At 39.6% G+C, this 12700-nt stretch overlaps 1 protein-coding gene across 4 annotated transcripts in view; it reads left to right on the forward strand.

The window, feature by feature from the left end:
- Positions 1 to 11034, forward strand: part of Tbc1d4 (TBC1 domain family member 4) — a 162107-nt gene extending 151073 nt beyond the window's left edge. For 3 of the 4 annotated variants that reach the window (XM_076930629.1, XM_034498948.2, XM_076930631.1), the window contains 4 exons: positions 1341 to 1500; positions 4351 to 4520; positions 6034 to 6210; positions 8704 to 11034. In XM_076930629.1, the coding sequence (XP_076786744.1) occupies positions 1341 to 1500; positions 4351 to 4520; positions 6034 to 6210; positions 8704 to 8937 (741 nt within the window). In that variant the 3' untranslated portion in view covers positions 8938 to 11034. Of the gene's footprint in view, positions 1 to 1340; positions 1501 to 4350; positions 4521 to 4860; positions 5579 to 6033; positions 6211 to 8703 lie in introns of those variants that run through there. The other variant, XM_076930630.1, reaches the window with a different exon arrangement.
- The last annotated feature ends 1666 nt before the right edge of the window (positions 11035 to 12700 follow it).

Here is a 12700-nt window from a genome sequence, read left to right on the forward strand (position 1 = left end):
TCTGTGCTTCAGAAAGTGAAAAGAACACCTTTCACTGTCTAGAGCAGGAAGCCAGTAAGGCTTGGGCTGTAAGATTTCAGAGATGGTGCTGGTACCTGTGGCTTCCTTGAGAGGATGCCTGATTTCCTGCTTCACTCTGGAGTGTGGGCACACAGGTGATGCTTCAGAGACTTTGTCTGTGAACAAGGGGATGATGTCTCCTTTGCTTCATTATCTCTGTCTCATCACATTCTGTCTCTGCTGGTTTCTGTGGTAGATGTAGAAGCCTTCTTTTCTCTTTTGTGGCCCTTTCTCTCTCCTCTCATCACCCTTCTTGTGTCTCTTTTGTCTGTAGCTTTGCCATGTTAAATAGACTGAATTTGGACTTTTGCAAATAGGGCTTTATTATTAAAACTTTGTAGGAACCTTGAATTTTTGTATCTGCCCAAAAATACTCCAGTGGAGGAAGTATCTCTTACCCCAAGTTTAGAGCACAGGGTGCAGAATGTAAGGTCCTTAAAGACAGCAAAATGGCAAATGTTTGTTTCTACACTCAGGTCCCAACTGAACAGGAGCAGAATGTCTTTATCAACCTGCTTTCTTTTTACTTATTTTGCTAATTAGACTTGTTTCCGAGCTTGCCAAAATACTAGCTCTTCGGTTGATGAACGCCCACCCTGTCTAGTTTTTGAACTGAAGCTGGCCTAAAGGAAATGTACGATTTCTTCTCCGACATGACTTACTGAGATAATAATCTCATTACAAAACCTCTTTTTTGCGTTTGCCTCCTGCTGAGCTGCTCATTTTATAGCCATGTCTTCCTGTGGCCGTGGTTCCTTCCTTTTACAGTGCGTGGAAACTTAGTTTCCAAGATTTGTCTTGTAGATAAGGCCCAGGCGGAATCAGCAGTGTTTGTGTACGGCATTTGGTGATTCGTTTCCCATCAGAAGTTGTCTTGTTTTTCATTTCTACTTTGGAAACTCTTATTGAATTTACAACATGATTGGTTATTGGCATGAATTTTTATTAATTTATATTTTTCATAAGAAAAAGTTCACATTCTGGAGATGTTGAGAATCTGTTAGGAAACTCACAATTTCTTTCTATAGGAAGAAAGATGCTTTTCCCATGTATGTACACCGTACCAAACACATGGTAGAACCCCTTGCTCATGTGACTTAGTCGAATTTACACTGACATGAATTATGAGCTAAATGTAGTGACTTGGATTTGAACATTAGCTTTAAAGTTAACAATAAAAATAAGACATGTTATTTTACTAAATGTGTGTTATCAAAAGTTAATATATTTTATACACATGCAGATTTCTACTAATTTGATTGCTCGTCTACGAACTGCAGATTCAGATGTACCAGCTGTCCAGACTCCTTCATGACTACCACCGGGAACTCTACAACCATCTTGAGGAGAATGAGATCAGCCCCAGTCTGTATGCTGCACCCTGGTTCCTCACACTCTTTGCCTCTCAGTTTCCCTTGGGATTCGTAGCCAGAGTTTTTGGTAAGAGGCACCATTGCTCAAGAGGGATGGTATGATCTGTTCTCTTGAGTTCATTGTCAATCAACTCCCCTTAAAGGCTGGCAGAGTTCTAAGTAAAATTCAAATGTAGTGGAAATAACTAGGCTCCTGTGAACTTCCTGTGTTTCTTTGGAAAGTGTAGAAAACAGTTTTCAAAGCTAGATTAGAGGCAGACTCTGTCTAGTTTTCTAAATCTTTATTTTTCTGTTTTTTTTCCTCTTTCATCTTCTTCAATTTAGATTCAAAATACAGAGAAAGCAGCCCCACTGCTGTGCTATGATTTCTAATGGCATGTCTGTTTTCACATGTAGCTTTGTTCCTGTCTCATTGCTTCCATGGCTACCTTTCATGCCACTAAAGGAGCCATAGCCAATCCTTAAGATCATGGCTAAGAGAAAAATCACTGAGTATACACAGGCACGTTACTGAGTAGCTACCTTGCTCTGATCACAGTGTTGGAAAAAAGGAGAGTATGGTATGGTCTGTGCACCCTCTGGGTGCCCTTACATCTACCCATAATTGGGTTCATCAGAGTATAATTTTAAAAACACAACCTAAGGCTCAGTGTGGTTCAGCAGACCGGTAGTCTCAGCCTTTTGGGAAGGCTAAGACGGTAAGGTTATGAGTCTGAGCACATGTGAGCTATGTGATAAACCCCCATCTGTCTTAGTTATGATTTCTGTTGCTGTGATAAAACACCATGGCCAGAGGCAACTTGGGAAGGAGAAGGTCTATTTCAGCTCACAGTTCCACACCACAGTCTGTCACCAAGGGAAGTCAAGGCAGGAACTTGAGGCATGCGTAGATGTGGAGGAAATGGGAAGGTGCTGATTACTGGCTTGCTCCTTATGGCTCCTCAAACCGTAACTGTTTTTCCAATGTCAACACTGTGGTTGGAGCAAGGTAACTACTCAATAACTTCTTTCTTCTAACACCCAGGACCCCCAGCTTGGGGTTGGCACCATCCACTGTGAGCTGGGCCCTCCCACATAAATTATCAGTTATAGGAAAATGTATCACAGACTTGCCTCCAGTTAATCTTATGGAGACATTCTCTTAGTTGAGATTTTCTCTTCCCCAGTGTGTGTCAAATTGACATAAAACTGACCAGCACAGAATCTAAAAATAGAAAAGGAAAGAAAGACATCAGCAACTCTTTTTCTCTAGAAATTTGTTCAGTGATGTTGGCTGGGACCTCAGTAGCCTAAGGAGGGCTCCTGCAACTGCTGGGTTCTGCACATCTGTCTAGGGACCGTAGCAGAGAAATCAGTATTTATGTACCACTGTGCTAAGCTGAAGCTTTGTAGGTTTTTGGGTCAAATTTTAAATGTTCTCTAATTTTAAGTTATTAGAGTGTTCTTTAAAGGTGTATTAGTATAAAACTCAAAAAAAAATTAGGGACGATAACAAATAGGAAAATGTTAGGAGACATTTGAGTTTCGAGCATATGTGTGTTTTACACATACATACACCACATTGAGGATTATAACATACTTTCTTAGTGGGAGGGTAATACAGTCTTCTGTCAAAGTCTGCGATGAAATGCAGTGTCCAGTTGCTCCACGTGGTCCATGGATGTCTCTTGCTTGTTAGACACATACCACTTCTGTCTAGTGCTGAGTGTTTTGGAATCTTTTGGTGGGTCTCCTAAAAACAATTTTAGATGTGTTTGTGTCCTTATAAATGATGACTCTTTCACTGCTTGTGGACTGTCAAGGTCAGATTTCACCTCACCCTTCACTATCAATCTGTTTCCTGTTAGAGCTGATGGCTGAAGCTGGCAGGTCTTCTGCTGAACAGTCGATCAGTCTATTGCTTTGTATTATTGATGAGAGAACCACACATGGTGACAGAATTTTTCAACAAAACCACCTACATGTGTTTCGGAATGATTGTGTGCTTCTGTTGTGATCCAGCTGACCTTAGAATTAAGGTCTCCCATCTGGTTTTATATATATATTACTACTTTGAGACTATCATACAGTGAATTTTGATCATATTCACTACCCATCTCCTCTTAGAATCAACCCCAGCTCTCCACTCATCCAACATCCAACTTTGTTCTCTCTCTCTCTCTCTCTCTCTCTCTCTCTCTCTCTCTCTCTCTCTCTCTCTCTCTCCTCTAAACCCATCAAGTCAATTAGTGCTGCCCCAATACTCTGGGCTACCCTGGAGAGTGATTTGCCTCCCAGGGGTCAAACACTTAAAGAAAACTGACTCTCCTAGCAGTTATCAAGAAAACCCAGTAGCTCCTTACCTATGGTCAGGACTTTGTGCCTAGCCCAATTCTTCATGTCGGGATTTGGTCTGGCTTGAGACTGCACAGGTCTTGTGGGTGCTAAAGTTTTTCTACTTTCTACTTTCTTAGATTTCAAATTTCCGCTTGAGTATAGATTTAGTTACATATTAACTGGCTCATTTACTTTTTGATTATGAGAATATGAGTAGTCTAGTTGGCTAGATCAATGTGCTGTTATGTTCTGTTGTGGAAAAAACCCCCAAATATTACTTGCATAAATATGTTTGAACTTTATCTTGAACTCATAAACGTACCATTACACCTGTAAACAATACATAATTAGACAGATTTATGATATCTCCTTTGTTCCCGTAACCATATCTGAGGTTCTTGATAAGCAAGAAGGAGAGACAACATCCTGTTCTTTTGCTTCAGTCATACTCAACTTGTCTTTAAAAACCGGTCAAAACCAGTTTTCTTCTACAACATGTTTTCTAGTTCTACTGTAATGAAAACATACTTTTAGAAGAAACAATGTACTCTTTTGCAAAAATAGATGTACAACTTTGTGAAAATTTTGTCTCTTGTTCTAGATATTATTTTTCTTCAAGGAACTGAAGTTATATTTAAGGTTGCTCTCAGCTTATTGAGCAGCCAGGAGGCACTTATAATGGAGTGTGAAAACTTTGAAAATATTGTTGAATTTCTCAAAAGTACATTACCTGATATGAATACCACCGAAATGGAAAAAATTATCACCCAGGTATGATGTAAATGATCCAATAAGTACTAAATGCTTTCACATAAAAATGTAGTTTGCCTAACATCAATTTTTTTAAGGTCTTCTTTTTGTTTTATCAGGCACACTTTATTTGGAAATGAGACAATTATGAAATTTTACCATTGTAACATAGTTTATCTGCCTATGCATAGACAATATGGCATAGTGGGTTTTTTTGGTGTTTGTTTTTTTTTGTTTGTTTTTTTGTTGTTGTTGTTTTGTTTTGTCTTTGGAATCCTTTTTCTTTAAACCAATGCTAAGACCCAGGTTATAACTTAAAGAGTCAAGATGACTCTTCCATTGAAGTAGTTGAGCTCAACAGGTTTTTGAGATGGATATGTCCAAACAGTCACATGCCGACAAGGCAGACGATCCCGAGCTGAAGGATGAGCTTCTGGAATCTTTGTTTGCCTGTGAGGTTAATGAATCTCTGGAGAAGCTGGAGAGAACCAAAATAAAATGAAGTTCACTAGGTTTTGCAGTGTCACTAATTCTTTCAGAATTTATGAGAAAGGCCAGGCCTGTGACCTTAGCTACTTGAGAGGCAGAAGCTGTGTGATCCCAAGTTTAAGGCCACCCTGGTGATATTGGTCAGTGATTGTCCAGCCTCTGCAAAGCCCTGTGTTTAATCCCTAGCACCATGAAACATAACTAATATTCAGAGTATTATGTACATAGTTATCAGTAGTTTCTAATTATTCAAATCTTTCTAATAATTAGCCTGGAGCCCAGGCTGTCTTTGAACTTCCTTTTCTCTCACTCTCGCCTCTCAAGTGCTGGGTTTGCAGGAATATACTCCCATAGACTACTGGCTGACATACTTGTATGAATACCAAGCAGTTATGTATTATGCTTTTGGAGATTTGAGATTTGAAATCAGATATATCCACTTTAAAAAAAAATGAGGCGAGGGTAGGGAACAACAAACAAAAATAATGAACTTAAAAGGGGAATTTCCTGACTTCCAGGTTACTAGTAGGATTTGAACTGATCAACTGGAATCTGATTTTGAAAGAGGCTCCTAAAGAATAGCGGATGAATCATGCATTTATTAAGACCTTTCTGCTCCATTAATGCATAGAGATAAAATATTCCTATGGAACGTTGCTTAGTAACCATCAGAGGTTATCTTTGGCACATAATCATTGCTCAACAACAGATGTTGATGTGGTACCCTGCATTTCAGGAGACAGCTATTAGACTGCAGTCACCTTGGTTGCAAAATGTGCTTGGATGTTAGTTTGTTCCTGTGACTTGGTCTCATTCTCATGATGTTCTATTTGCATATGAATACTCTCTGTGCTATTTATTATATTGGAAGTTGAATCTATTTCATTTATTCTTGTGTAGATAGCCAGGCCTATATCCCTGTTTACTATGTTTTTAATGTTTCCATCAGTGCAGGGAAGTAAACATTAAGTCTACCAGTATATACCCCTTGTAACTTGGTGTAGATACTGAAGGCCAGACTAACCAACCTGTGGCATTTCAACAGGTTTTTGAGATGGATATTTCCAAACAGTTACATGCCTATGAGGTAGAATATCATGTGCTTCAGGATGAGCTTCTGGAATCTTCATATGCCTGTGAGGATAATGAATCTTTGGAGAAGCTGGAGAGGGCCAACAACCAATTGAAAAGACAGAACATGGACCTCTTAGAAAAACTCCAGGTACAGAAATAAAGATCAGAACACTGATCTGTGTGCTGCCCTGCATGCATGGAACTACTTGGGATGATTGTGATACGTATGTGGGTTGAACCGCTGAAGACGAAGAGCCTAGGTAGTTTCGTGTGTGTGTGTGTGTGTGTGTGTGTGTGTGTGTGTGTGTGTGTGTGTGTGGTGGGTTCTTCAAATGTACTTGGGAGCCTAAGTGTCACCTGGGAGAGAAAAATACTCACTCATAAAATTCAAATTCAAATTTTGAATCCAAAGCAGGATGTGGGTTCATCTTATTGGATGTTATGTATTTTTGATAAGTTTAGCGGGGGAAGAATACAGTGTGAAGAGTTGGGAATGTGGTTGTGTGAGCATGGGCTGGGCTCTGAGGGCTGAGCAGTGAGTTGAGCCCGTTTGCTCAGAGCAGGAGGCAGCAGCAATCAGAGGCTGTGGCCGAGTGCAGTTAACTTACTCTCAGGTCAGGTCTGATACTAAAGAGAGAACAGGTGGGGACTAGAGTGAGACAGATTTTTTTTGTTGTTGTTGTCTAAGAAGACAGTTGTGTGTTTCCCTCTTCAGAAGAAAACATCTCAAAAGGAGTTGAGCCTCACATTTAAATGAACAATATAAACCAAAGAGATGAGGGTGGTGTAAGGAGGAAGCTGGGGACGGGGTTTGTGAAAATCTGGTTAGGATTTGTCTAGAATATTTGTCTAGAATAAAACAGAAATGGAAGGTGTCTCTGGGTCACTTGAAAGTGAGCACATAACAAATAGTCCTGCCACTCAGAAATGCACAACTACACTATTCCCAAGTAGTTTACTATAGTTTATAAACAGACAAAAATATAACAAATGATACACAAAGTAATATTGCAGTAGTGTGATAGGAGCTCTGGATCCATGTTCTGTGGTGACGAAGTAATCAGACAGAGGAAGTTAGCTGGTATATTGCTCTCTGAAGTCCCCAAGGATGGATCACTTACAGAGCAAAGAGGTTGATTTCATCCACAGTTCTGGAGACTGAAACATCATATTCCTCACTTTGACAAAGGCCTTTCGCTATGTCACATGGAGATTGTGTCATGGTGGGAGCAGGGAATAGAGAGAGACTTGTCATGATGACGAAGGAATCCAGGAACAGAGAAGGCCAGTTTTTCTCTTTGGAAAAAACCATTTTATAAGAACTAAGAAGGGTCTTATGAAAAGTACCTTAATGGCATTCAAGAGGAACCTCTTCAGTAATCTCTGAAAGGTGATACCAGTGTAACAACATCACTTGGTAACATATACCAAGGTGTAACAGCAACATTCTTCTAACAGGTGTGGGGGGTGAGCACAGCCACACCAGAGCCACATAGTAGCAGGAGTTGAACCTCCTGGGGAGGATGAATAAACAAAAAATAATTTCTAAAAAAAATTTCTTTTTATTAAACAATAAGGCCAATATGATTTATTCACAATAGAAAAATAGTTGCTGTATTGTTCCTTATTATTCAACTATTTCAGTATCCACTGAGGGTTTTCTTGTTGGGGAAGGCATTTGCACCCATTTTCTATGGCGATGGTCCTTAGTTGCTATAGACATTCCATTGACAGTTCCAGGTGGTCAACGTCAAGCTTCCCAATCAGTAAAAATGAATGGAGTTCCAAACAGATCTGAAGAAGACAAATCTATTGGGAGGTCTATTGAGTTGTTGCAGATTCTAGCCTTGGAAGGGATTAGGGAGTTTCCCCAGCATCCCACTTTGTTCTTTTGGGAAGATAGTTATCAAAGAGCAAGATTGTCCAGAATTACCAATCTCTTGGATTGCTTCTTAAACATATGAGCTTTTCTTCATCATGGTGGATGATGCAGCAGGGGGGCCCTGGCCAGAGTCAGCTCCATGCTGCTTAGATTAGAATTGATCAAAACTATGCTCAAAATAACTCACATAGCAAAAATTAGTCAAGAGTTTCTATATTCTGTCTTCAGTCAGATTGGATGGACAGGGACTCCAGTGGGTGTGGGTGATGATTGTGGGGTCTTGTCACAGTATTGCTTTACTGTAGTCATTAGTAAGAGAAGATAAATCATGTGAGTGTAATATATATACACATATATGCCTATTAAACATATACATACACATGTATGTATAATCCATATTTAATATGTCACTGGGATTTTAATCCAGAATCTTTTAAATGACAGAAAAGTACTGAGCTACATCTTCTGCTTCAAATACCTGGCTTTTTGAGCACTCTAAAAAAAAAAAAAAAAAAAAAAACAACCAACAAACAAAGGAACAAACAAAACCCCCCAAAACCTCCATTTTAGAGGACATTTTTATATACTGAAATATACTTGAAAAAACGATGCATTTTTCCTCACTGTTTGCATGATATTCTGTTAACTAATGTGATATAATTATCTAATAACAAATGTAAGATATGGTTGTTACTGATATAAAGAGTCAAACTCCTCAAATATTTAATTTAGAGAATTTTTTTTTTTCTTGACAAACAGGTGGCTCATGCTAAAATTCAGGCCTTGGAATCCAACCTAGAAACTCTGTTGACCAGAGAAACTAAAATGAAGGCTTTAATCCGGACCCTGGAACAAGATAAAATGGCTTATCAAAAGACGGTGGAACAGTTCCGGAAGCTGCTACCAGCAGATGCGCTGGCCAACTGTGAATTGCTGTTGAGAGACCTAACTCACCCAACGAATGACAAAGCCAAGCCAGGAAATAAGCCATAGTTTCAGTCTTGGCCTTAGCAGATAACTTCCTTAAAACACCTGGGAAAAGGACCCTGTGTAAGGTCGACCAGAAAGCTGATAGGACAGCTACTACTGATGCTGAGGTCATCAGTAGGCGACTTAGCTCTCCTCAGAGCTCTTCACTCTTAAGCCATCACAGACATCCAGACTGTATTTTCTTCTGGTTGTTGCCAACTATGTACATAACTATATATAAGTGGACATAAAGATCCATGCTTCCAAATCAAACAGTAGGTGTGTATTCGAAGCAATTTTTCTTTTTCAGTCAGAACTTCATGAAATTCACATCAAAGGGAAGTTCAAGTGAGAGTCTCCTTGGATACACATGAAATCTTTTGGTTTTCTAGTGAAACAAATCTAGAACATCTTTGTATATTGAAATATACTTGAACAACAACAACAAAAATGAATGTATTTTTTCCCGCCCCCAAAGACTAGCATGCTTCACTCAGTGTGGTAGGCAGACACGTTTCTTTAGCTATGTGTCTGCGTCTATAAGGGACATAATTGGCTGTCAGTCTCACTCCTGTGAGTCTCCTAGGAAGCAGGGGCTGCCCTGCCTGCTGTGTGTCAACCAGCCTGTCTAACCTTTGTGGATCTTGTGTCTGGTTAGGCTTTGCTTTAGATACACATAGGGAGAAAGCAGGACACTGTTGCTGAGTCAACCCACCTCAGGGTGAAGAGGAATGTTTGCTAATTTTCTAGCAGATTAGACCAGCATTGATATTCAAATTGAAAATACCAGGCCTCAAACACACCATTAAGCCCCTGAATTGTCTAGGGTAGCTTTTTGCCTTTTTATTTAAGTGACTTCTATAGTGGTAAACAGTTGCTTGGTGCTGAGAGTTTGCTTTTTTTTTTTTTTTTTTCCCTCACAAAATTATGGGAGCATTCTATGTAGTTCTTGTGACCTTCAGTTTTAGAATAGGGTAATACAACTAGGATTTTCCCAAAGATGATACACCATGCTGAGTTGCTTGTCTATTTTTTTTCTCAATGACAGAACACATTTTTAATCATTTTTCCCCTTTCATGTGAAAATTTAGAACTGTGAAATATTTAGGAACCAACCATGTATAGCACACTGGAAGGGATGGAAACGTCTCCAGGTAAAATCTACCATTCTGTGTTTGGACTCCTGGATTTTGCTACGTGCAGATAGGTTACTAGAGAATGTTCATGCAAGCTGGGTGCATGGATGGCAAGTCATTTCCCCAGTACGTGTTCAGTCCCTACTGCAGAGATGATTTTATAATAGTGCCTCTGAACACTGATACTGCATTTTTTTTTTAATTTTATTTTTTGCCTTTCTAAACGGTGTTTACTGTTGCTGCTTTTTCAGCCCTTGTCTTTTTGCCGATGGGTTACTTGGGGGGTAATTTTCCTCAAAGAGAGTTTATCATGCACAAGATGAAGTTTTATCAAGTTTCCGAAGACGTTGAAGAGTGGATGCCAAGCATCTAGGCTGTTCCCCACTTGAATGTCACAAATTTCAACAGGGTCAGAGTATCCTTGGATATAGGGGATTTTCTCCTTAAAAAAAAAAAAAAAAAAAAAAAAAAAAAAAAAAAAAAAAAAAAAAAAAAAAAGTCTTACTAGCTAGGAGAGTTGATGCTCTAGATTCTAGGAAGTGTTCATTATTGATTCTCCGTTTGGTTGAGGGCCATTAGTTGATCTGTTGCTTGGATCTTCTGAAAATGTTTTCCTTTGTAGTATCCTTGATTGTCCTACCAGGATGAAGAGTTCAGCATTACTGTCTGATGGTCGAAATGGCCTGGTGTGTGATACATGGGTGGTGGCTGAGGCATCCTTATGTTGGGGAAGGAAATATTTTCTTTCCATTTCTCCATTAAAAGTAGACTATGTTCTGGATGTTGGGAGTCAGCAGTATGGGTTGTTTCCAGTATTCAGTGATTAAGACAGCACGGATATGGTATTTTCTTGTGAAAATGATTTTTCTTTCTCATTGGTGATTTTGAAAATATGTTACACTTGTTTCGCTTTGTAATTTTACATCCTCATCAGGATCATGTAACGTCTAGGATCATTTTCAATAAACATAAGGCCGTTTCCTGAGCCTTTTTACTGTCGTTATTTTTTGATGGGTGGGGTGGGCCACAGGCTCTTGCTGAGAGACTTGAAAACAAAACCTGCGTGGGTTGGATTGATACTGCCTAAACCTAAAAATGCTGAACAGTCTCATGCCAGCAAACCAGGATGACAAAGGTAATTTAAGACAATTATGAGAATACATGGTTATCAATTTTCCACTTCTTTCCTAATGAAGCCTTTACTCCTGAGTGGAGAAAGAGAAGGGAGACCGAGCTGTCAGGCTACACCTCATTCCTCCCTGGATCCTGCTCTTCCTCTCCACCCCTTTCTTATCCCTCCCTCTCCTCTTTCTCTATTTCCCCAGTACTATGGATGGAAATTGAGATCTCACACAGGCTCTGCTCTGTCAGTGAACTCTATCTTTAATTGTATCCTTTTGATTTTTTATGTTGTCTTGTCAATAGAAGGAGTATCTAAAATTTTAGAATTTTTCTATTAGCTTTGCTTCCAAGTAATTAAGAATTAAGGCACTTCCTGATGGATACAGTGTGAATATACCCCTATGTAATATTTATTTTAAATTATCCTTAAATATGTTTGTAATCTACTGAGAGGATTCTAAATTTTATTGTTAATGTTACCAATCAGTATTTAGGTTTTTTTTTTCATTGTATATCATAAAAAATTGGAGAGGGATGTAGTGTGGTCCTTTGTAAAATGTATGTATGTATGTATGTATGTATGTATTATACATGTATGTATGTATTTATTTATAAGTGTATGTGTACCATATGTATGCAGTATCAAAAGAGGGCATCCAATATCCTACAGCTGAAGTTGTAAGGTGCCTGATGTGGGTGCTAGGAACCAAACCTGGGTCCTCTGTAAGAGCTGCAAGTGTTCTTTACCAGTCCCAAACCCCAGGATAGTCTTAATGGTCTAGTTTTCTACCATCCACACTGGATTGCCAGTTTTGTTATTATTCTTTTCCTCTCACTGATAGCTCATGAATAAGGAATTTATCACCTCACAGCATGTTACCCTCCAACCACACATGACATGAAGAACAGCCATGGATGTGAGATCAAAGGTTAGAATTTTGGCTTCACCATTGGTATGTATTCACTCAGAAAGCAGGTCTTAACTGCTAGTGTGAAGCTGATTCCAATGAGGAGAACTCACAGCCTTTGTCTTCAGAGAGTTCTGGTCTAGATAGGAGGAAGGGGATGATGGGAAAACAAGAGATGACATAGGGTTGCATGCATAGAAATAAACAGTAAGAGTCACTGAGGCAGAAGTAACTGGGCAGTGCTGGGGCAGAAGAGGTTGGGCAGCTCCAGGAGTGGGTCTGACAAGTTTCTGGAAGAGGAGCACCTTGGTGGGAGTCTCAAAGTGCCAGCTGAAGTGCCCTAGGTGGTGTAGGGCAACAGGTGAAGAGGAGACACTGTGTAAGTCATACTTAGCTAATTGAGTGCAGTCCCTTAGGGGTGTGGTCAGAGATGGGTCTCCACAGGCCAGAAAAGGACTCTCTCAAAGGCACCTGTGGACCTTTGTAAGCTTAGTTCTTCCCCTAGAGCAGTCAGAAGCAGGAATGGCCACTCACCTGTAGAGAGACAGGATTGCGTCAACCCGTGAAGTCATTTGAACAGGAACTAGGGAATAGGAAAATGCAATAAAAACTCGACTTAAA

This window comes from Arvicanthis niloticus, chromosome 3, assembly GCF_011762505.2.
Source record: "Arvicanthis niloticus isolate mArvNil1 chromosome 3, mArvNil1.pat.X, whole genome shotgun sequence".
In the NCBI taxonomy this organism is placed as follows: domain Eukaryota; kingdom Metazoa; phylum Chordata; class Mammalia; order Rodentia; family Muridae; genus Arvicanthis; species Arvicanthis niloticus.